Here is a 24,698-nt window from a genome sequence, read left to right on the forward strand (position 1 = left end):
TGGCAGGAAAACAGAGACCCCCACCACTTGCTGAATGACCTTGAACAACACATCATTGGAAGTCTCCGGGCCCTCAGCGTTTCCCTTCAGTAAAATGTAGGCAAGAATTATTGCGACCCAGCACCCCGGAGAGAAACTCGGGATGAGCCAGGGAGAGAAGGGTTGGGGTGCACTGACCAATCCATTCTGCACTATCCTTTACGTGGATGGACCCCCCCAACCTGGCTGAGCATCAGAATCACATGGGTAGCCTTTAAGAATAGAAATTCCTGGGCCTCGACCAGCCCAGCTTATTTCTACTCCTTTCCTCCAGCCGTGTGGCCCCTACCGTGAAGGGAACCCCTTCGAGTTGAGAATTGAGGTGGTCCCTAACTTCCCTGGTTAAATAAATCCTCTCCAGCCGGGCTCAAGGGCACCTTCTCAATGAGCTGGGAAGCAGTGTGGTCTGTCTCCTTGGAGCTCTCGCTTAGACTCACTGATCCCCCGATTTTGGCATCTCACCTACCGCCGGTTACTTTTCCTTAAACCTTTGCCTCCCGTTTCCTCAGTTAGCTACGGGAGCACAAGCACCGCGCCGTATCTTTCTACTACTGTCCAGAAATGCCAGCTCCAGTAGGCACACAGTGTATGTTCAATAAATATTTGTTGAACTGCAAATCGTCGTAATTCGGAAACCGGAAGTAGCTTCCTCCTCATCTGGGGAGACGTTCCGTTCCGTGTCTCGAGGCTTTCTGCTCACACGGAAAGAAGGTTCGACAAAGAGACAGGAGCCCTCGCTTGCGATCCTGGCTGTGCCGCAGACTGCCACCGCGACCCACAGCAAGTCACCCGCTTCCGCTAGCCCTCAGTTCCCTTGTGTGCGAAGCCAGCGCTGATCTGTCAAGTTTTTACACTTTCAGCTTTTGGCTCTGGGTTTTGGCTACTCTGGATCTGCAAGGGGCCTTTTTCGTGTCGGTGCCGTTAAGGCCCGCGATGCCTTTTTTCTCCCCTGTAAGGACCGCCTAATTGATGGGTCACCCCCAGTTTATCAAAGGAGAAACTCAAGAAAAGAGTAAGTGTGTGCTTTGGCCAAGCTTCCATGCGTAGCGTGTGTGTGTGTGTGTGTGTGTGTGTGTGTGTGTAGAGTTGTATAGTCAACTCTTAATTATCTGCGTGCCTGCCGTCTCCTCTCTGAGTGACTCAGGGCAAAGGCATGACCTCCTGGGTGGATGTCCTCTTGTCCCTCTGCACTCTCCCACCCAGGGCCAAAATGTCCACTGCCACGTTCAGTAAGATCTGTTCAAATACTGTCCTTTGAGGAGGAGGCGAAAGATACGAGACACTAGTCTTGCCCTCGTGGAACCTTCCAGTCTGTCTAGGAAGCTGGATGCGTGAAGGGAGCACCTGGGAGTCAAGTGCTGCTTTGCTACCTCTCCAGTGCCTACAACAGGGCCTGGTATAGAGCAGATGCTCGGCAGATATGTAAAAATAGGTGGACACTGCCACGGTTTTCACACTGTTTATTTTAAAGACGGAAAAGCCTGTCTTCAATAAAATTCTATTCAATGAAATTCTAACCCAAAGCTCACAACGAAACAGACAGACAGATGGACGGGTGCGGTGCTGCCCTGGTGGAGGGAGCTAGGGTAAGAGCCTGCCAGCTGTCTCCTCTGGGCCCCAGAGAGGTTTCCCAGCGCCCAGTTGGAAAACTCACTGTAGGCAGTTGGAAAGGAGGTGCAGCTCAACCCTTGCTCTTTTTCCTGGTTGACCTTAGCCACACTGGGTGGGTGGGGGTGGGGGTGGGGCCTAGCAAAATAAATGGAGGTTTGGAGAACCAGGGACTCCAAAGGGAATATCTGCATCTGAAAACATGTTGTCAATCTCTTCTGTCCCCTCCTTCTAGGAACTCTAATTAGTAAAAACAGAGAGGAGGAGGTTTTGAGTAGGAGACCTCTGAGTTGGTCCACAAATGTATATCGAGGTAATATTTATTTGTGTTTTAAGTTTATTTATTTGTGTCTTAAGTTTATTTATTTGTTTGGGGGGGGTGGGACAGCATGAGTGGGGGAGGGGCAGAAAGAGAGGGAGAGAGAGAATCCCAGGCACGTTCCGCACCGTCAGTGGAGAGCCCGTTGCAGGGTTCAAACTCACGAACCTTGAGATCATGACCGGAGCTGAAATCGAGTCGGTTGCTTAACCGAATGAGTCACCCAGGTGCCCCGTATTTCTTTACTTTAAATAAAGAAGGAAAGAAAGCCACTGTGGTAATTCCAGCATTCCATACAAGCCCATTTCAACGTTTATTTATTTTTGGGACAGAGAGAGACAGAGCATGAATGGGGGAGGGGCAGAGAGAGAGGGAGACACAGAATTGGAAACAGGCTCCAGGCTCTGAGCCATCAGCCCAGAGCCCGACGCGGGGCTCGAACTTCCGGACCGCGAGATCGTGACCTGGCTGAAGTCGGATGCTTAACCGACTGCGCCACCCAGGCGCCCCAATACAAGCCCATTTCAAAGTGTTGTCCTACAGGCGGTCCTGTGATTTGCAAATACAATGGAAAACTCTCATGGAGTCTGTCTGGCCAGTGAGATGGCGCTGCCCCCCCCACTTTTTTTTTTTTTTTTTTTTTTTGCACCAGCACACCCTGCATCACCCTGGCAGCTATTAACATTCCTGGTCAAGTTTCTAATCAACTTTGGGCACACACAGATGCCAAGGGGGCTACCCGGTGAGAGCACCTCTCCCCCATGCCTGCAGGACCCCTGCCTGCTGCCTGACTTGGCCTTCTCCTTGTCCCTCCAACCCCGATGGGCAAGGGAGGGAAACCAACCCAGGGGATACTTACTTGTCAAGGTGGTCCAGGGAGCAAGGCACATCTCAGTTCTGCATCAGGAAGACAATTGGCAGTAACCAACACCGATTTTTAAATTTGTCAGGGGCGCCTGGATGGCTCAGTTGGTGGAGCGCCGGACTCTTGATTTTGGCTCAGGTCATGATCCCAAGGTCATGGGATTGAGCCCCATCTCGGGCTCCACACTCAGCTCGGAGCCTGCTTAAGACTCTCTCTCTCTCTCTCTCTCTCTCTCTCTCTCTCTCTCTCTCTCTCTTCCCCCCCCCCCAAGCTCATGCTCTCTCTCTAAAAAAAAAAATTTTTAATTAAACTTGTCAAAGGGATAAAGATCTTGAATTAAGAAGTTTTCATCATTATTCGTCTCACGACCCTTTCATAGAAATCTCATTACCTGCCCCTCAGACTGTCCCTCCTCACAGGTATCAGAAGGGGCAGACAGAGAATTAATGCTGGGGACCCTGCTATAGACTGAAAGTGTTGGTCCCTTCCCCATTCATATGCTGAAACCGAATCCCCCTTGTGATGGTATTAGTGCCCTTATACAAGAGATCCTGGAGGGGTCCCTCACCTTCCACCGTTTGAGGACACAGCCAGAATATGGCTGTCTATGAACCAGGAAGGGAGCCCTCGCCAGACACTAAGTCTGCTGGAGCCTTGATCTTGGTCTTGTTCAGCCTCCAGAAGTGTGACAAATAAATTTGTTTCTTGTAAGTCACCCGATCTATAGTGTTTTCTTATGGAGACCGGAATGGACTAAGGGCCCATTCAACAGCTGGGGAAATCGAAGGGCGAAAAAGAGCTTCCCTTAGTAGGTTACAGGGAGCCCCAGCTTCTCCTCCACTGCCTGGCATGGCCATCTCCTCCCTTCTTGGCCAGTCCCCTGACTTCCAGATCTTCCAAATCTAGCTCAGGCCTGACCCTGACGAACAGGACAGCGGACTAGCCACCCCTGCCCTTTCACTACTAGTACTGCTGACTTCACCCCTTTGTCCAGGTCAACGCCCCCCCCCCCCCCAGCATCTGGACTAATCTTGCACTTAAGTAGTTGAGTTGGTATCGTGAAATCCAGTCTTGGGTTAGAACCCACTGAGGGTGAGAGCTCCAAGGAGCCTTGGAGATCGGGAGAAACTAAGAAGTCCGTGGAGGACTTGCCTAAAGTCTCATAGCAAGTCATGGCAAAGCCAGGGCTACAAGCCAAGTTTTCCTATGAGCGCCTTATGCCTTACTGGCTACATCCTGAGTTCCTTGGTTTCTTTTCTTGGTCTCTTTCTCCTCTGTCCCAGTGTCCCTTCTCCCCTCTGACCCTCTCCCCAGGCCTGTCTCGCCAGAGGGAAGCTCTAGAAATCGCTGCACAACAAGGGACCCGTTCTTTGGGACCTTAGCGTTGACTCAATGGGGAGATTAACGATCTAAAGAGACACACGCCCCCGACGGAGCCTGTGGTCCCCAGCTGTGAAACATGACTTGATCGCGACCAAGATCATCCCTGGCATTTGTTCCGAACCCAGAGCGACGCCTCCCAGGGTTTAGGTCATTTGCCCAAGGTCACTCAGCTAAGAAGCGGCCACAGCAGGAGCCAACTGCAGGTGTTCAGGCCCTGGGGCGGCGCTCCGCCCCTGCACGGCCCCAGGAGCCCACAGGCCCTGGAGGATAACCTAGCCAGAGGCAAGCCCAGCCCCCGCCTCCCTGCTCGCAGCAGCGGGACCGACGGGGAAGTGCGTTACTCCCTTAGGGCTCCAAGCCCGTTTATTTGTGCGTGGGGCTCCCGTCCGAAGTGTGAGGGTGGGAGCCCGAGCGGCTCACACCGGCCTTCTGGAGGTGAGCGCGGCGCCCCCCGGGCCGCCTAGCCACGGTGAGCCGAGCCCCGCGGCCTGCGCGCAGCCCTCCCGTCCCGCGCAGCGCCCCCACCCCGTGACGCGCGGAGGTCGGAACTCGGCACTCGGGAGCCGCGAACCTCGAGGCAGCTCGGGCCGCCGCGAGTTTCCCCGGAGGAGCGCTCTCCGTTCCTGGCCCGCCGGCCGTTCTCCCACGCCCCCCGGGTACCCACCGACATCGGAGGGCCGAGTCCTCGTGGCCGCGCCCGGCCGGCGGGCCGGCCAGCGGGACCCCCCTACCCACCCCCGGGGCCCGGGGCGTCTCCGGCTCTGAGCGAAGGGAGAGGCGAGGAGCGGGGCACGCAGGGCGCCTCCCTCGGGCCTCGGCCGGCGAGCGCATCTTCCTGGCGGCGCGTCCCTCGGCGCTCAGCGAGCGCCACCCAACTTCTGCGCCCGCCGGGTGCGCTGCTCCGCGTGGCTCCCAGCACAGGGGACCGAGCGGCCTCGGATGTCCACACTCACTTCCTTTGGGGGGGGTGGCTCCCAGAGAAGGCGGATAGGGACCCCGAATGCCAGCAGCCGGGACGGGGCTCCCAGGGCTCGCGAGTCGCGGCCGGGACGGAGGTGAGGGGCGTGGGCTTCCCGGGGACCCTTCCAACACGCTTCCCTCCGCAGACCTCAGCCGTAGCCCGTAGGCGCGAGAGCCTGCAGCGTCTCCACAGACCTGGCGGACTGCGCACCTCGGGGTACCTGCTTCTCCACCGAAGGGTTGGGGGAGGGGCCCGCTAGCGCGCGGCCGGCAGAGGGGACCTGTTTGCTGGCGGGTTTGGAGGTGGGATGGGGTAGGGTTTGGAGACGGAGAAGCCTGAGACAAGACTTTGGGTTTTTTTCCCTCCCTCTCTTCCGAAAAGGAACCACACTGCGAGGGGAAAAATAAGGCGGAGTGTAAACACAAACAACCTCAAAAACGAGCCAAGAAAAGCGAAGCCAAAAGAAGCAAGCGCAACACTGTTACAAAACTGTCTGGTTTTGTAACAATTTCCCTGCCGCCGGCCAATGAGCGGCGTGGCGGCGCGTCACGTGGTGCTGTTTTATATAACACTTTGCTGAGACAAGACAGTTATTAGGCGGCGCGCGGCGGCCGGCCGAGAGCTCGTGGAGGCGCGGCAGCGACCGGCGCGCGGCAGCGCGCGGCTGAGGCCACTCCGATCGGCAGAGGCAGCTCCGATTCCCAGCAGCCCTCGCTCTGTGTTCCGAGTCCCCGGCCCCTAGACGCCTCGTCCCCTCACGCCTGCTTCTCTATCCCTATGGATTCACTTCAGACTGGACAGATGCTGAGCTTGCCCGCCGAGCTCGGCAGCGACAACTTAGAACTGGCGGAGCCGGCGGCATCGGCGGCCCGCGGAGACACGGAGCCCCACCCGGAGGCGGCCACAGAAGGCCCCGCACCTTTAGACGCTCCGGAGCCGGGGCCGGAGTCGGGGCCCGAGCCGGGGCTGGAGTCGGGGCCGGAGTCGTGGCCGGAGTCGGGGCCGGAGTCGGGGCCGGAGCCGGAGCCGGAGCCGGGGCCGGAGCCGGGGCCAGAGCCGGGGCCGGAGTCGGGACCGGAGCCGGGGCCGGAGTCGGAGTCGGGACCGGAGCCGGGGCCGGAGTCGGAGCCGGGGCCCGAGCGGGAGCCGGGGCCGCCTCCTCAGACTTCGACGCCGGAGTGCAAAGTCCTGCTCACGAAGGCTGACGCCCTGGCGTCTGGGGGGCGCCTCCGGGAAGCCCTCGAGGTGTACCGCCAGCTCTCCGAACGGCAGCAGCTGGTGGCCGAGCAGCTGGAGCAGCTGGTGCGGTGCCTGGCGGAGAAAGTCCCGCAAGGCGAGGCTCCGGCGCTGGCGCCCCCGGACGGGAGCGGTGCGGCGAGCCGCGAGGCGGCGGCCGAAGAGGCAGGGGCGCCAACCGCCGCTGAGGCTACCGAGGTGTGGGACGGCTTCAAGTGCCGGAAGTGCCACGGCTTTCTGTCGGACCCCGTGTCCTTGTCGTGCGGCCACACCTTTTGTAAACTCTGCCTGGAACGCGGGCGGGCGGCCGACCGGCGGTGTGCGCTGTGCGGGGTCAAGCTCCCGGCCCTGATGGTGGCCGGCGGCAAGGCGCGCCCGGCCCCCCAGCGGGACGGGCAGCAGGCGGCGGCGACGACGACGACAACGACGACAACGACAACGACCACGACGCCGCAGCCGCCACCCGCGGCGCCACCGCCGCCGCAGCCGCCGCCGCCGCCGCCGCTGCGGGTCAACGTGGTGCTCAGTGGCCTCCTGGGCAAGTTGTTCCCAGGCCCGGCGCGGGCGTCGCAGCTCCGGCACGAGGGCAACCAGCTGTACCGCGAGCACCAGGTGGAGGCGGCGCTGCTCAAGTACAACGAGGCGGTTCGGCTAGGTGAGCCCCCCGCGGGGCCGGGCGGCGGGGAGGCGGGGCGGGGGTTGCTCGGGGAGGGGGCGCGGGAGGGGGCGCCGGGGGGCGGGGCCGAGGGGGCCGCGACGGGGGGCGGGCCGCGCCGGAGGCCCCCGGGCCGGGGTGGGGGAAGGGGCGTCTGGAGTCCGGTCTCTGACTCTGCCTCGGTCGCTACCGAGGCATCGTTTTTTTTTCTCTGTGTCCCTGCCCGTGTCTCTGTCGCTCTTTGTCTTTCTCCGTGGCGCCTCGTAGCTTTCATTCCTGCGCCTGCCAGTCGGCTTTCGCTCGGTGTCCCTGTTTCTGGGTCTCCCTCGCTGGTCCCCTCGCGGTTTTGGCCCTCTGTCACGTGCGCGGGGCCGCCGCGGCCGCCCGGCCGCGCTCTCCCTCCGCACGCCGGGGTCCCTCGGACACCTGCCCGCCCCTCCCCTGCCGGCGGAGGAACTTCGCACCCTCCTCGCGCTCCCGCCGGGGCCGCGACGTTCGCTCGGCGCCCGCGGCCGCCCCGCTCCCCGCCCGGCCCCGGGGCGGCCGCCGCGGCGGGAGTTGGCCCTTCCGGGGCCGCGGCTCCCGGTGGGGTGGGTCCGGCGTGGAATTAGGTCAGGAGAGCACTGGTTGCATAAGGGCCGCGAGCGGCCCGGGCCGGGCGGCCCCTCCTCCGCGCGGGCGGGCGGGATTGTGTAACGGCTGAGGTAACCGAAGTGGGCCACGCTCGCCTCGGAAACCATCCCGCGAGCGTGTGCGGGGGGGAGGGGAGCGCTCGCGCCCCGCTGCCCTGTGACTCATTGTCACCGCTTCCTATCACAGGATCCTCGGCCGAAATAGATGCCCCCCCTCCCCGCCCGCAGCCCGCGCGCCCTCGCCGCGAACCCCTATCCCGTCGGCCCGGCGGGAGACCCGGCCGTCAACTGCGCGGGGATCCCCGGGACCGCGCGCCCGCTACGGAGGGGGGCACGCCTCGGACCCGCTGCCGCGCGGCCCGAGGAGCCGCGGCTGCGCTTAGCGGCTTCAAGGGCAACGTGGGAAGCCTCACGGCCGGGCGCCAGAGCTCCCACGCGTAGCGGCTCCCCTCCTCCCGCCCCGCCGCTCGCCCCGGTCCCCTCCGTGTCCGGACCCAGGAAGTGGCCGCAGAGGCGCGGGCCGGGTAGTGCCCAGCTCGGGCCGGCCGCCAGGAGCTCGGCCGGCGGGGCGCGGTGTCTGGCGAAGCGTGCCGGGGAGGAGGCGGCAGGGCCGGGCAGGCAGGGCTCTGGGATCCGGGGGTGCCCTGAGCCCGACTCCCGACGGGCGGAGGAGAGGGGTGGGCTCGAGTCTCCACGTGTTGAATCTCCACCCGAGATTGCAACAGGTAATGGGGGGGGGGGAGGAGGAACGAGGGCTGGCTGGGCCAGGCTGGCACCCGAGGGAGAGAGGGACCCCCACCCCCACCCCCACCCCCATGCATATCCTGTGGCCAGGGAAAGCGCACTTTGAGTCTCCTCCGGGCTGGCGAGTGCTGCAGAACAAAAGGGAAGCGTCGACTGCAAACTCTGTAACGTCTTGAGAGCAAGTAAAGAGCACTCAGGCAAGCCCTCTGCACGGCCCCCGTGGGCGGGTGGACCCCCAGGGGAAGGACCCCCACAGAACCCGTCCCAGCAGCTGCAGCTGGAGCTCAGTCCCTGGGTCCAAGCAGGAGGGCCCTTAAACCCAGATCTCCAAGGGAGGTGTCATTCCTTTTATTTTAACTTTTATTTATTTACTTATTTATTTATTTTGAGAGAGAGACAGAGAGAGGGAATCCTAAGCAGGCCCTGTGCAGAGTCCAGACTCAGGGCTGGATCCCATGAACCGTGAGTCCTGACCTGAGCAGAAATCCAGAGTCAGATGCTTAACCGACTGAGCCACCCAGGTGCCCCTCAAATTTTTATTTAAATTCCAGTTAGTTGGGGCTCCTGGGTGGCTGAGTCGGTTAAGCATCTCGGATGCTCTTGATTTTCGCTCAGGTCAGGATCTCACGGTTTCATGGGTTCAAGCCCCACTTTGGGCTCTGTGCACTGACCACCGGGAGCCTGCTTGGAATTCTCACTCTCCTCTCTCTCTGCCCCTTCCCTGCTTGTGCTCTCTGTGTCTCTCTCAAAATAAATAAACTTTTCAAAAACTAAATTCCAGTTAGTTACAGCACATACAGTGCAATATTGGTTTCAGGAGTAGAATTCAGTGATTCATCACTTACATACTACAGCCTTACCCTATTAAGGGGCCTCCCCAGCAGGCAAGTATCCATGTGCTGAGAGGTGGCCAGTGTCTCGTTTTTCTAAGTACCGCACACCCTTCAGAAAAAGAAAACATGCCCCCCACCCTAGCTTCAAAGCTTCAGCGTCTGACCAACCAGCCGTATGACTTCGAGCAGATGCCTTCTCCTCCCTGGGCTTGATTTTCCTCTTCTGAAGAATGGGTTGGTTGAGCCAGGTGATCTCTAAAGGCCTGTCCAGCCCTGGCGTTTAGTGATTCAAAGTGTTAGTGAGAGAGGGGCGCCTGAGTGGCTCAGTCGGTTAAGCATCTGACTCTGGATTTCTGCTCAGGTCAGGACTCACGGTTCATGGGATCGAGCCCTGAGTCTGGACTCTGTACAGGGTCTGCTTAGGATTCCCTCTCTCTGTCTCTCTGTCTCTCAAAATAAATAAATAAACGTTAAAATAAAAGGAATGACACCTCCCTTGGAGATCTGGGTTTAAGGGACCTCCTGCTTGGACCCAGGGACTGAGCTCCAGCTGCAGCTGCCAGATCGGGCTGTGTGGGGTCCTCCCCCCCGCCGGGGGGTCCACCACCACCACCCCCGCGGGGGCTGTGTCTCAGTCGGTTAAGCATGATCTCATGGGTCCTGAGATCGAGCCCCATGTTAGGCTCTGCACTGACAGCACAGAGCCTGCTTGGGATTCTCTCTCTCCCTCTCTCTCTCTCTGCTCCTTCCCCGCTAGTGTTCTCTCTCAAAATAAATAAATAAACGTTAAAAAAAAAAAAGTTCAAAGTGTGAGTGAGGACCAAGCTTGCTTTATTCCCAGCAGCCTTGTTTATGTTCACGCACATGTGGCCATCTGTAAAGAGAGGATGGAACCTCGCAAGTGCATTCAGAGAAACTTCGTATGTGTGGGACTTTGTAGACAGAGATGTTGCTAATGTCACTAGAAGACTAACCTGGACTTGCCTTTCTGGTGGGTAGGATGGGAGTCACATCTGGCCACCTCCCCTTCTCCCTGCCCTGGCCTGTTTCTTCGTGGGGATCCTCACTCCGAAGCCAGGCTTCCAGTTAGCCACGAAGGAGGGCGGCTAAGGTTTCCTCTATGTCAGAGCCACTAATGCACCCACAGGCCCTCTAAGGAACCACCTGAGAGAGGAGCAAACGTGACTTCCTCCTAGTTGGGGAAGCTCAGACCCAGAGCGGCTGGGGGGGTGTGGCAGGCAGGGCAACATTCGGGCTGGACATCGGGATCCCCAGTAGAAAAATCCTAGGGGCGCCTGGGTGGCTCGGTCGGTCGAGTGTCTTGATTTCGACTCAAGTCATGATCTCACGGTTCATGGGATCGAGCCTTGCGTCTCTTGGGATTCTCTCCCCGCCCCCCCCCGCCTCTCTGCCCTTCCCCCACTCACACTCTCTCAGAATAAATACATTAACTTTTAACAAACTTCCCAGATAACTTGCCGTTTGCTAAGATCCATCCTCATACAGGACTTATTATGTGTTTGTGCTGGGACCATTAATGAGAGCTTTTTTCCCCCCCCCCTCATTTTGGCAGCTCCAAACGACCACTTGCTTTATAGCAACCGGTCTCAAATTTATTTCACCTTGGAGTCTCACGAGGACGCACTGCATGATGCAGAAATAGCATGTAAGCTCCGCCCAATGGGTTTTAAGGTGAGTGGGATGGGAGGGCTGGGAATGGGTTGTACTATAGACAGGAAATGGCAGGAAGAGCTGCCTCCCTGGGAGTTTGGGTCACTAGAGCTCAAGCAGAGCAGGGAAGAGGCTTTGCAAAGGAGCTGGGGGTCCCTTGGCAAAGGGTGACTCAAGAGTCTGCAAGGGAACCGGATTCTTCCCCAGCTTACTTACTCACCTGATGGCCTGCCAAGCAGCCTGGGCTTTGTTCAGAACTTGTCCAGAACTCTTCAGAGCATGGACTTAGCGGTCAGACCACCTGAGTTTCTGTTATGTCCCAGTTCTGCTACTTTTAGCAGCCGTGTGGCCAGGGCAAGCTACTTAACCTCTCTGGGCCTTCTCTCCTCGTCTGTACAATAGGGGGATATTCAAAGCACCCACTTCAAAGGGTTAATCGCGAGGATTACACGAGCTTATACATGTAGGGTGCTTAGAACGATGCCTGGCCCGTAGCATTATGTGTCCAATCATCATTTTCCAGGGACAGTAGAGAGGAGCATGAGCGAAGTATGGCTGGCTGGTTGTGTCATTTCCAGTCCTTAATATAATCGCCTGCTGGTGGCCCTAAACGTCTGGGTCACATTGGATGGGTAGGGGGAAAGCCGGGTTAGGCATCTCTCAGGATTCTAGGATGCGAAGCATCACTTTCTGCGTCTCGGGCCTCAGGACCGGTCCTTAGCCACACGTCAATATTTTGTTTGGGAGACTAGGTTCGGGCCTGAGCTCTACTGCTTGCAAGCCAAGTGACCGTGGGGAAGTCGCTTCACTCTCTGGCCCCCAAGTGTCCTTGGTGGCAAAGCGCAGCTATTACTAGTCACCCTGATCGCCTCCTGGGGATGTGGTGAGGGTCACGGGTGAGCGTGGCCAAGGGGCCATGCTGGGAGCGCTACCACTTGCCCGGCCTTGGTGCAGTGCTGTCTCGACGTGAGCCCCGGACGCCTTCTTCCGAACCCCAACTTAGCCGGGTCCTGATCTGTGATCCCTTATCTGAATCCCGTGGGGCCAGAAGCGTTCAGAGTCCAGAATGTTTCTGATTGCAGAAAGACCATATACTACGTGGCAGCCTCGGCGAGCTCTGGACAGCGCTCCGCAATCACACACGCTAATATTTCTGCAGCACGTTAGGTGAGAATTCGTGAGAATTCACACTAAGCGACTGTAACGCAGTCCATATCACTGTAGCCTGGGTTTTGCCACACCTGATGACTTTTGACGGCAGGAAAACTGTGTCTTATCAGACTGTTTCTGGAATTAGGACGCTCAGATCAGGCATTCGTGGACGTGCACACGGAGCCATTAGGGTCCGAGTGAATCCCGTATGTTCTTTGATGAGAAGGTTTTTGGGGGGGGGGGGGGGAGTGGAGTAGCATATTCTCTTTCCCAAGGAACAGATTTTAAAAGTCACCAGTGTCTTGACCCAAAGGAGCCTCGGTGAGAGCATTTCACACTTCACAGCGGGGGCAGGTCAGCAAGCTGCCTGGGGGTCAGAGGAGTCCTCTTGCAGCTTCTTCCACCCCCACCCTCAACCTAGGGCCTCAGGGTGGGAGCCTCGACAGTGGATAGCGCGGTGGGAAGCAGGGCTGAGAAGCGGTGGACCGTTTCAGATGAACTGGGAAAAGTGACTTCCTCAGTGAAATCAGAGTTGACCGAAGTAGTAAACGGGAGTTTCGTTTCCCCCCAGCTGCTGGGGTAAGCAGAGCGCCAAAGCCAGAGAACGAACTGTCTTGGGGGCTGAGAGAAGATTTGAGTGGATGCATACCATTCAAAACCAGCTCATACCCCGATTTGCATATTTCCCACCCTTTCTTTCTTTCCTTCTTTCTTCCTCTCTTTTTTTTTTTTTTTTTGAAGTTTGTTTATTTTGAGAGAGCGCGCGCGAGCAAGCAGGGGAGGGGCAGAAAGAGAGGGAGAGAGAATATTCCAAGCTGGCTCTGCACTGGTAGCTCAGAACCCGGTGCCGGTCTCGAACTCACAAACTGGGAGGTTGTGACCGGAGCCGAAACCGAGAGTCAGATGCTTAACCAACTGAACCACCCGGGTGCCCCATTCCCGCCATTTCTCTGTGCGGTGCCCCTAGGGCAGGGGCATCTCCTGCAGCCCTTTTCCAGCCAACCCAGCCAGGCGCAGTGGTACTCAGCATACCCTGCTTGTGGAACGCTCTCGGTGGGCCGGGCTGGCTGCCCTGAACGGGTGGCGTGTCTGGGTTGCTATTGGGTATGATTGGAGGGGTCCCAGAGGCCTCTCCAGTCCCCCAACACTTATCTTCTCTAGCTGCCCTGAAATGTCAGGCAAGCCTTTCTCCAGGGCGCCCCTGGTAAGCACTGCTGGGAGGAGCCGTGAGGGAAGCCATCGACACCCAAGTATCAGCCGAAATTAGGCCCCAGGAGTGGGGCGGGGGACACGGGGGGAGGTCCCCGAGAGGATTGGAGCAGGGGCCACTGCTCAAGAAGGCAGATCCCTGCCGGCGCCTGGAGCCAGGCTGGAGCCAGAGGGCACCTCACCAGGGCCTGTAGAGGCATGTTAGGGGAAGCTGGGAGTGCCCAGCAGCTGCAACCTGGATCATCTCCTTCTCTAAGTTAGACTCAGGGTCAGCCGTGGAGGCAAGGGAGTGGGGAGCAGGCCCCCGAGGGGCACCCTAGATGACTCAGGAGCAATGCCCTCCCAGCCAAGTTGCAAGGGCCACCTGTCCCAAGGCACAGAGAGAGTATAGCCCTCTTCCCACCTCTTTTCTTGTTCCTGCCTCTTCCCCCAGAATGCTCGTCTGCTACCTCTAGAGTTTCTTTGCCAGGGCAGTTGGGCGGGGACCCCGAGGAGCCCTAACACTTTTTATACTTTTTAAAGATGTGGTGAGGGAACAGAAGTGAGCTGAGCCTACAGGACGGAAAGCATTTGCTCGGTCCCTGGTTGGCCCTCTGAAGGGAAATCTGCTTTATGGGGAAGAGCATTCTGGGCGTCGTGACCACAGTTCTAGTTTCAGCTTTGCCACTAACTACCTTGACGTCTTGGAGAGGCCATGTCCATTCCCTTGGGCCTCTTCTGAAGAATGATCAGCAAGTATGGGTGGTCACTCAGCAGCCAGTAATGTGAACTAGATCTCTGCTTGATGGGCTAGTGAATAGAAAGGCATATTGGAACGGGTATTAAAAGCTGGCTAGTAGGTGCTTCAAAGATGAGGGTTCTTGCTACATTTGGTGATCCCTCCAATACAACAGTGGGGCAGCGGGAAGGTCGTATGGCACAGGGATTAGGAGATTGGACTTTGGTATCAGTCGGACCCAGACTTAAACCCTGATTCCACAGTTTGCCTTCTGTGTTACTTTGGGCACGTCACTTTTCTGGGTCTCAGTTTTATTTTCTGTAAAATGGGCTTCAGACCATTTGTCCACATGTATAGGACTGTAGATAAGACAGTTCTTTTTTTTTTTTTTAAGTTTTTATTTACTTATTTTGAGAGAGAGAGAATAAGCAGGAGAGAGGCAGAGAGAGAGGGGGACAGAGGATCCGAAGCAGGCTCTGCCCGATGTGGGGCTCCAACTCAGGAACCATGAGATCAGGACCTGAGCCGAAGTCAGATGCTTAACCGACTGAGCCACCCAGGAGCGCTGACGAGAGATAGTCCTTCTAAGCCCCTTCACACAGTAGCAAATACTCACGAAACATTTAGCCAGTGTCAAGAAGTCGATAGATAAATAAGAACAGGATTGAATGCCGATGTTTTCTTCCAGGCACACTTCAGAAAAGCACAGGCCTTGGCCACCTTAGGCAAGGTGGAGGAAGCACTAAGGGAGTTTCTATATTGTGTGTCCCTCGATGGAAAGAACAAAAGAGCAAGATCTGAAGCCCAAAGGGTGAGTTGAGATGGTATCAGATCCAGCTGCCCAGCGGGCTCCCACTTGTCTGTCTTGTCCAGGGAGGGACTGAGGGAACTACCCTCCCTGGCATTTAGGGCCCTGAGTGGGTGGCTCCCTTGGTTAAGGGGGCAGGAAGGAGACACAAGTGCCAATTGATTGCTCAGAAACACACCGTCCTCTTGGCGTGTGCAATCAGTTTGAGCAGTTCCTGCATTTTTGTAGGAGGCTCTGAGGCATGTTCTTGCTTCTTAAACTCAGGGTCTGAGCTGTGAGTGGGAAAACCACACCAAACCAAATCAAGCCAGATAAGTTAACAGGGGGATGGAAGATTCTGGAGATTCTGGCCGTTGACCAGAGGTCAGGGGTGTGGGGCTGCCTGCGGTTGTAGAACTTTGCTTTGGCTGAGTCACGGCCTCACCGGACACACAGGACAGCCAGCTCCTCACCAGGAATGTTGGTCACCATCTCCCCTGCTATATGCAGAACTCTAGCCTTCAGCCTTTGCTAGAAATAGAACACACACACTGTCTCACAGATGTAAGTCAGGGACCATTACGGTATAATGCAAGCAGCCATTCCGACGCTTGAGTGCCAGGAGAATGTGGCTGGTGTGTGTGTGTGTGTGTGTGTGTGTGTGTGTGTGTGTGTTTAATTCATGAGATGTTTGCGCTGGTGAAGGGCTCAAGGGTCCTCAGTTCATGGACGTCAGTGCTTACTGTTCTGCAGTGTGCTTTCAGCCTGTGTGGCCAACTGGCCTAGAAGTTGGATGCTGACAGACAGTGGTCGCCTCTGCCCTCCTTGTGCCCCTCCCCCTGTTCACCACCTGTCTCCAGTGCCCCCGCCCCGGTGAGGTTTGGCAGAGCCGTGGACGAAGAAAGGGAGCAAGGGACGGGACTGGCTTCTGAAGGCTCGGGAAAGGAATCTTTAGCAAAATCAGTGAACTAGGGGAGCCGAGCTCTGGAGGTTCTGCCCCACACAGATTTCTTCCTGGAAAGTTGCCATGGCCTGGTTTGGGAAAGTGGGCAGGGTGTTCTTGAGCAGGGCCTGGTGGCAGAGAATGTGCTCCAAGCTGTGGACCCTTCCCCGAATCTTAAGTGCAGTCCATGGCGTGACTAATAACAATAACAGCTAATGTTTATCGAGCAATTCCCAGTGCACCAGGCCCTGTGCTGGGGCTTTCTGTGGGAGATATGATTTCATCTCCACAGCATCCCTTTGAGGGTAGGTGATGTTATTTAATCCCAAGTCACAGATGGGACAGGTGAGGAAGCCAAGGCCGGGAGTCTTTTTCCCGAGGCCACGCAGCTCGTGATTGGAGAAAGGGCAGGCACACCCAGCTCCGTCTGCTTCCAGAGTCTGCCTTCCTGGCGGCCCACCGTTCTTCTGTCCCAGGAAGACATGCCAGGCCTCTCGGCGCTCACTGGTGGGGTGGAGGGGAGAGGAGCAACAGGGCTGTCCCGTTCTGGGGGCGGGGGGATCGACAAAGGTTGGTTAGAAGAATCTCGCTCTGGCACAGCACCTCTCTGGAGACCCAAAGACGCAGAAGCCACAGCCTCGGTCCTTAAGGACCTCGCGATCCTGCATGTGTCCTACAAGGGAGCCTAGGCCCGTGATGAGTGTCCCGGAGTTCTGAAGCTGGGGCGAGAACTTAGAGGCGGATTTCCACGGGCTGTGATGAGGGCACGGCAGCCGTGTACGAACACTGAGGGCCCTCAGCAGTTCTGATTTACTGGATTGTTCCAGTTTCGGGGCTACAGGTTTGACGAAGACGGTCCAGGTTCACTTGGCAGTAATTAGCGACCTTAGACACTCACAGGCCTAGGTTTCTTTTTAGTGTTTGCTTTTACTGCACATGCTCTTTGCCCCTTCTTGACCCATTTGGGCCTTTCCAAGGCTGACCCTGAGGTGGAATTGACCTTCATTCACGTGGAATGATCATTCTCCCTGAGCGTTGACCCCCACTTTTGTTTTCCAAAGCCGCTGGGAAGGTCTAGAATGAGATCTTAGGTAGTAAAGGTAAGAAGCGAAGTGCAGTCGCTGTTTCTCCCTTGTTTCCACCGATTTCTCTCCTCTGCCTCCTTGCCCCCCTCCCCCCTCCATGCCCTGCCCTCTAATCCTCGTACCTTCGGATGCTGTGTGGCTGCCACCGGAGAGCACCATTGCTCTTTTATATTTTTTTTTTAAGTTTTTGTTTTAATTCCAGTTAGTTAACACATAGTGTTATGTTAGTTTCAGGTGTACGATATAGTGATTCAACAGTTGCATACGTCACCTGATGCTCAGCACGACAAGCAAGTATCGTGCTCTTTGGGGGAGGATTCCGGGGAAACTGCTTCAGAAGCGGGTTGGTCCTGTTGGGCCACTCGGGAGGGCTTCTGAAGGCCAGCTTTGGCTCCTGGGGAGGAGGGGCCTCTGAAAGCTGGCGTTTTTGGCCCTGGGCACTGTGAGTACGTCCCCGCCTCCCTCCTTTACCAACTGAGACCTGGGAAGTGGGTTTCCCCACAAGCAGCTGGAACCCTCGGCCTCTCCCTGGGCCCTGGGATGGATAAGTGTCTTAATTCCATTCCATCCGGTGTGATGAGTACGTATTGGACATCTGTGACGTGCCTCCAAAAGCTGGCCATCTGGTCAGAAAGACGTAGGTGCGCGGCACAATCTGAGGCTGACGCGAGACTGTGTAGCCAGTACCAGGTGCTCGATCGTGGTGCAGCGGAGAGCACGAAAGGACAAGTGAGGTCCCGGAGGCTGGAGTGGTGGCACTGGAGCCAGCCTCAGAGGCCGAGCAGGGTTCGGCTGTGTGGAGAGTGCTGACATCCGAAGGGACATGGTGAAGGCCCTGCTGGGGGCCAGCAAGGGAACAGATCAACCTGGACAGGGTTTGCTCAGAATTTCGGTCCGACTCCCTTGATCGGTAAACACCCTGTTCTCCTGAGCAAGGGCACGGAGCAGCCCTTAAGTGGGTCTCCGAGCAGTACAGCGGCTGCCCAGTGGCAGGCACTTCAACGTGTTTTGGAAGCCAGGCGACCCGCTTTCTTGTGTTCCGTGTTACGTACGGTAGAGACACGTGTCCGCCCGTAACCCGTGCTGGCGCAGGGGAGGATGGAAGCAAGAATGCGGGCAGTCCGCACGAGAACACACATCCTTGCCTCCCAGTCCCTTCTGGGGGTTCTGGGTCTTGTACCTGCCACGTCCCCCCGCCCCGCACCGTATCCATCTGCAAGGCAAGGCCTGCCTGCCTCCAGTGTTTGAAGTTACCTGACAGTCTCCCCACAGCGGAGGCCGGAATGGGGGAGGAGAGGCTGGGTTCTGCTTTTCCCACCACTTTGCCGTGGAAGGGATTGGAAATCCAAGGAGGACGGTCCGGGGAGGAGGGCGCGAAACGGGCCGGCAGGGGAAAGACCTATCCAGGAGCCTGGAGGACGTTTGTAGACTTCTGCCCATGGTGGTGCTACGGAGCTGACTGCAGGCCCAGTGATGTTTCTCGCCTGCCTTCACCTCTCTGTCTCTTTCCTCCTAGATAGGTTTTGAATTCCCACCGTAGATATTTCTATGGAACGCTAGCATGGGAGTGACGGTTCTTAACTGGCCGGGGTGACAAAGGCAGCCGTGGTGAAGTCCAGATGCCTGGGCTGCACTTGAGACCTGGGGCAGCCAGGTGTGGGAACTCGGAGCCTGGAGAGTTCTTACGCTCCCTGGTTCTGATGCACGCCGAAGGGAGGCCCCTTGCCCGGGCGTGTTGGGGTCTCCGGTCCCATGCTGCTTCCCCGGAGTGTCCCCCCACAAGCTGTGCCCCCTGCCCCTCCCACCCCTGCCCCTCTCACCCGAGCACCTGTAGAAAACTTAAGTAGTGAAGTCTTCTGTTTTATGTCACAGCTTCTCCTTAGTTTCTTTTCACCATCAGTCCCGGGGGAGTCTCAGGAACATTTTCCCGATATCCTGAAGTTGTTGGCACCTCACCCTAGATTAAAGGAACACGTAGAGTCAATGGCTACTGAAGGCACCAGTCATAATCTACCAAAGTTGCCACAGGTAAAACTCAACTCGCCCAGCTCGCTCGTGATGCTTCGTTTGGCTGTTGTGTGGGCAGACATGGGAGTGAGCCCTGCCTCTCCTTCGGTTCCTGAGAAAGAAGAAAAGGAGTCGCTGGTGGCCATGTTCTTTGCTAGGAGGTTATATTTCTTGCAGATAAAACTGGATTTCGGGCACGGTCCCCGGGTTCTTTTTTGTTTTTTGTTTTTTAACCTTATTACAGTCGTTTTTCAGTTTTTGGTCAGATCCAGCGGAGGGAGAGATTTGACCGAAGTAGAAAGGAATCGGCCCGCTTCCCCTGGAACCATTCATTCAATCCGGGTGGCTTTATCAGCTTGGGGGCGGAGCCTGGAAAGAGGCCTGACAACCCCTCCTTTCCTGCTTTTTTTTTTTGTTGTTTGTTCAAGCTGCTGGTCTTTGAGCACCAGCTGAGTTCCTTGTGCAAAGACAACTCCATTTGATCCCCAAGCGGAGGTAGTTCTATATTCCCTCGCAGTGTCTTACACATGTGTAGACTTCCAGTATGTATTTGTAGCCAGGAAGAGGGAAGCAATTTGGGAAGCGTTAAGTCCCTGGGAGAAAGATGGGTATTTGCGCCTGTCTTTGAAAACGAGGGAACAGAACGAGAGAGAGATGGGCTCCAGGCCCTCGCTTTCCCAGCAGAGGGCAAGTGGGCGGAAGCCGGGGCTCAGGGGTCCAGACTTGAAGGCAAAGTTTAGCACTGAGCACCGAGGCACCTTGAGGCAACAGTCTCCCCTCCATCCAGGCGGTGTGTTCTTCCCCTGTATGGAAGCCCTGTGATCTCCATGGCAGGCAGGGGCCTTCCATTTTCCCTGCTTCTGTCCCCACCCTGGAGAAGGAACGAAATGCAGGTGGGCCTGACTTTAAGAAAAAAGAGGAGGAGCAGGACTGAGTACCTCCTGGAAGCAGAGAACCCCGAGTGCATTTCAGTCACGTTTGAGATCTCTGTTACATGATTGAGAACACTAATCGGGAGCTGGAGTGTCTGGAGTGGCTTCCCATTGCAGCTGGAACAGAAAGGAAGGAAAATCACACCCCTGGCTTTTCCAGGGTGAGCCAGCTGGGAGTGGGGATCCGGCTTCCACACAAGCTTTGCTTTGCAAAGCAGTGTCTTCCCATGTGGATGCCTGGGGCTCGGACCCCTGAACCCCCCCAGGTTAGAGACTGAGAAAACCCATATCAAGCTCACTGACCTCTCCCTACCAGACGCCCCCCATTTCCCCATCTATCTACCGATTTCGGGGGGGGGGGTGGCTCGGGGGCTGGAGGGGGAAAAAACCCACATGAGCATTTGGACTCCTGGACTGTGGATTTAGAGTAGGGTTCAGGGTTCTCCGGGTGAATCTGCACAAACACCCCCTGGTGTTTGGATTTATTTCTAGATCCATTTTCAAATACCCCCTCCTGGACGGAAATTCTTTAAAAGGCTAGAGACATCATTGGTCGTTTTGCCGAATGAGTTGTCTCTTTTTCACTTTTCGCCCAAAAGCCAGTCGAAAGAGTGGTTTGTCCCTGATTCTTTTGACCCGTATAACACGGGGCTCTGGTACCTGTGGTAACCCTGCAGGCCTATGCCAGAGCCTTAGCGAAAGTCCTTTTGGAGCTGGGTGTGGGGCTCGCAGATGGCCTGGAAGGGCAGTGACAGGACCTGCCCTCACCGCCTGTCTTTGTTTCCCTCGCGTGGTAACGGGAAAGATTTGGCCAGGAGAGGGCCCGGTGGTGCCACACTCTGCATCTGTCCCCTTTATCGCAGCCCAAGGAGTCTGTCCCCTACATACCCTTCTGTCCTCGCCCAGGGAAGGTCGTCAACTTCACCCAGGCCAGGCATGCCTTTGCTCCTTAAGCCGGGTGTCCACCAAATGATCAGGGCTGTGCAGTTTTCTCTCTGCCCCCGGTGGGTAGCGATGTCAGAGGAGGATCCTGGGCCCGAGTTGGTGCTGACATTTGGCTCTTTCTTCGTCCAGGAAAGCCGGGAGCTCCCGCACTGCTCTAGTCAGGAGGAAGCAGCGGCCGCGGGAGACCGCAGCAGCCTGGAGAACCCAGTTAAAGTAGAGGGGGAGGGGCAAGAAGGCAACGGGAAAGGCCAGGCAGGAGACCAGGAGGAGAAGGGGGATGCTGCCTCTGCCAAGGCTGGCAAATGCCAAGAAAAGAAAAGGAAACGTTGTCAATTTGGACCCCAAGACCCAGAGGTGCCTACTAAAGCCAGAAAGCCAGGTACTGACTCTACCCAGGGACCAAGGGGCTTGAAGGAGGTGCCTGGGCTCACCGGCATATGCGGGTTCCTTAGCCTCCATCCAAGGGCTCCGCGGGCTCCCTGGGCTCTGGGTGTGCGGCCCGGCTCTGGCACTTAGCTGTGCCGCCTCAGGTCACGGTGAAGCTTCTGTGAGAGCGCACGGTTTGCTAGCATACTGCCGGGGCTCGCTAATAACGGAAAGCCGAGGCCTGAGGTCAAGCCCCGCATCGAGTAGTGACGCCTCGTACCCTTGATGGTGTCGCCTTCCAGGCCAACCTGTCCCTACCCTCCTCTCCGTTCCAGGAATGTAGGGGCAGGGAGGCGTGATCAGGCTTCACGCTCATCCTTCCCAGCTGGGCGCCCGCAGGTAGGCAGTTGAGAAGCAGCAGCCACAGCCCGGCGTCTTTCCGAGAGAGGCTGGCGGTGCCGAGGTTCGGTGTCGGCTTTGAAGGCCTCGCTCGGCCCAGGGAACCGCTGCCTCTGGAGAGTGAGGTGCCTGTTGCATTGGAGTGAAGTCCCCAGGGCTCCCGGACGTTCCCTGGTTCGCATCTCTCTTCCCGTGGGCCTGCTGGAAACCTACCAGGGCCTCCCTCAGGGGACCCCACTCCCAGTGGCTCGGGTGGCCACCGAATCAACCCTCCGGGAGGCGCTGAGGGTGGAAAGCTGAAAATCTAGTGGGGTGGTTCTGCCTCAGAAGTGCTGACTGTGCAAGCCAGCTTGGTCTGCCTCTGACATACTGCTTTCTAAATCACAGATCCTCCCGCCGACCAGGGGGCCAGAGCTGCGGTCAGTGCTCCACTCCCGTCCTTTGATGCATCTGACCTTGAATGCTCCCTGTGTATGAGGTATGTGAAGGGTACTATCGCTTACTGCCTGAAGCTGCTTTTTCTGGGGGGATTCTGGACCTTTCGGCCAGTGACCTACCGTTTGGTTGGTTAGCACGGAAAAGCATGGTTCTAACAAAATGAAAATCTTGCTGTTGGTTGTCACACGGGCTAGCTTGTGTCCCTTGCTTACAGATTACATTCCCTGCACTCCTGACTGGGAAATACCTAGACAGTGGGGAGGACACGGTCCACTCAGAGTCGCAAACTGATGGCCACAGGCTGATTGTCTTTAGTGTGGCCTTCACGGGAGTTGTTTGGTTGTTGTTAAATGTGAATGCTCCGGGACAGGACACACGCTCTCCAGTTGGGCCATGGCTCCCCTCTCCCCCCACCACCTGACAGTACCAGCCCGTGTCTCATATCTGCATTACTTTCCTGGCACCTCGTAGGGAGTTGAGTTCCTGACCGTGGAACGGATCGCCAACTGCTCGATCAAGATCTCAAAGCTCAGGGGCTAATGTCGATGCCATGGGCCTGTTCTTTGGCAGTCAAGTAGAGGGCCCAACTGGTTTTTGTTTCGAACAGTGTTAGTACTAGGCACGTACTACTCGGCCTGGCATCTCTTCTCTACCCAGTGGGGAGGCAGATTATGCACACACCTGCCCACCCCTCCCCTCAAAAAAAAAAAAAAAAAAAAGGAAGCCGGTAGAAGCATGGTCTGCGTGCAAAAAATGACATCCATCTGTTTCATTTCACAGCTGTGACTTTGTGGCTAAGAGGATGAGCTCCAAAGCCAGACAGGGTGGGCCTGAGCCCTGGCTCTGCCGTTTACTGGCTGTTGGGCCTGGAGCAAGTGATCTTCTCTGCCACTGTTGTCTCGTCAGTAAATAGGGAAGAGTATTACCTACCCTGTGAGGTTGTCCTGATTGAGAGACTCTCAGTTCTCTTATTAGAATAGTGCTTGACGTAGAGTAAATACTCCATAAATGGGAACTTTTTTTCCTAGGCCAGAGATTCTTCAACTTTAGGCCCCCGGACCCCTGAGGAAGTTCTATGTGTGGATTCTACATAGATCTATGAATTGCCTCAAGTTGTATGTAAAAATGTGTGTGTGTGTGTGTGTGTGTGTGTGTGGGTGGGTGGGTGTGTGTTTCCAGAGCAAGGTCCACAGAATTCAGTAGATTCTCAAATGTGGGTTGTTTTTTTTTTTCAACATAGCATTAAAAGAAGACTGAGACATTTGCACAAAAGTTGTTAAGATGGTTGACCCAAGAGATGTCAAGAAAAATCTCGTGGTCTACCACACACTGGGATCCAGCCAACCAAGGATCCTGAGATGTTTTCTTGCCCTTTGCGAGCACGATGCCTTCCATATCAATCACGTGCATTTGTATTCAGAAGGACTTTTCTTGTTTGCATACAAAGGAGTAAGGCCGCCATTGCCTGGACATGTACTTTTTCTCTCTTAAAAAGAAAAATTGCGGGGCGCCTGGGCGGCTCAGCCGGTTAAGCGTCTAACTCCGGCTCAGGTCTGATCTCACCGTTCGTGAGTTCGAGCCCCGCGTCAGGCTCTGTGCTGACAGCTCGGAGCCCGGAGCCTGCTTCAGACTCTCTCTCTTCGTCTCTCTCTGCCCCTCCCCCACTCACTCTCTGCGTCTCTCTCTCTCTCTCAAAAATAAATAAACATTTCGAAAAAATTGAGTTGTCAGACTTGCTCCTGGGATCAGGCAGACCTGAAAATGACCAGTTCGGCAGATGGAACGCAGCAGCACCCAAGGAGAGCCTTCTGGATGTAATACGGGAGGTTTGGGTGGAGGGGGCGAGAGTGAGGTGGGTTATGTAACCAGTTCCCTTTTGCCATCTCCCTCTCCCCCTCGCAACAAAGCAGTAGGCGGGTCCTGGCCAAGCAGAGAAATGGGCCTTTGCCATCGAGGCTCTAAGCCTGCGATGTGAGCCGCGGTCTTCCAGGTGTCAGACTTCGACAGACTTGGTTCAGCTTGCTCAGAGAGCCCGAGTCCTTGCCGGACTCACCCTCCTCTTCACGCTCCTCCCGACATCCAGCGAAGCCAACAAAACCAAACACACAGACTCATCCTGTTTGTGTTTTCGCTGAGGACTCACAACCCCGAGGTTGGAGTTCTTTTGTTCTGGTTCCTCCGCTCTCTCCCTTCCGTGTTGTTTGTCCCCGATCTCAACAGGGAGCTTCGGAGAAGGGTTAGAAATTTGCTCCGAGAAATAAACACCAGGAGGATGAGACCCCCCTTCCGGTTTGCTCGCCCTGAGTTTAAAAGCCTTCACTTCCCTTATCCTGCCCCTCTGCTCTGAGTGAGGCTTCAGAACAAAAGCCCATCTTTGTCTGGGGGCAACTGTCGGATAGGCCTAGGAAGTTATAGGGGGACTCCAGCCGCTTTAGGGTGCCGAGAAACCTGCCAAGTCCGGAGAGCGTTTGTGACCTCGAGGCTCTGAAGGCCCTAGCCCTTGGTCACAAGCACGTAGTTCCCCCTCCAGCAGGGTTCGTCTGCAAGGCGGAAATCAGATGTTGACAAGGCCGTTTCACAGACATGCCTTGGTCTGAACACAGCCCTGACAGACTTCCTGCTTCCAACCCGCTAGTGGTTTTTTTTTCCTTTTTATTGTCATTGGGATCCGTACCGGCTTCTATCACGACCCTCACTTGTCTTTGGCAGGGGGAGAGGGTGGCTAAGGGTTGAGATATCTTCAGACCATCTGCTGGGTCACGAAACTAGAC

At 56.5% G+C, this 24,698-nt stretch overlaps 1 protein-coding gene across 4 annotated transcripts in view; it reads left to right on the forward strand.

Moving 5' to 3' along the window:
• The first annotated feature begins 5,784 nt into the window (after nucleotides 1–5,784).
• The window catches only part of LONRF3 (LON peptidase N-terminal domain and ring finger 3), a 39,793-nt gene continuing 20,879 nt past the window's right edge, over nucleotides 5,785–24,698 (forward strand). For 2 of the 4 annotated variants that reach the window (XM_043571144.1, XM_043571145.1), the window contains exons 1-6: nucleotides 5,785–7,066; nucleotides 10,849–10,967; nucleotides 14,714–14,836; nucleotides 18,713–18,868; nucleotides 20,854–21,103; nucleotides 21,877–21,967. In XM_043571144.1, the coding sequence (XP_043427079.1) occupies nucleotides 5,953–7,066; nucleotides 10,849–10,967; nucleotides 14,714–14,836; nucleotides 18,713–18,868; nucleotides 20,854–21,103; nucleotides 21,877–21,967 (1,853 nt within the window). In that variant the 5' untranslated portion in view covers nucleotides 5,785–5,952. The remainder of the gene's footprint in view (nucleotides 7,067–10,848; nucleotides 10,968–14,713; nucleotides 14,837–18,712; nucleotides 18,869–20,853; nucleotides 21,104–21,876; nucleotides 21,968–24,698) is intronic. The other 2 variants (XM_043571146.1, XM_043571147.1) reach the window with 2 other exon arrangements.

This window comes from Prionailurus bengalensis, chromosome X (assembly GCF_016509475.1).
Source record: "Prionailurus bengalensis isolate Pbe53 chromosome X, Fcat_Pben_1.1_paternal_pri, whole genome shotgun sequence".
In the NCBI taxonomy this organism is placed as follows: Eukaryota; Metazoa; Chordata; class Mammalia; order Carnivora; family Felidae; genus Prionailurus; species Prionailurus bengalensis.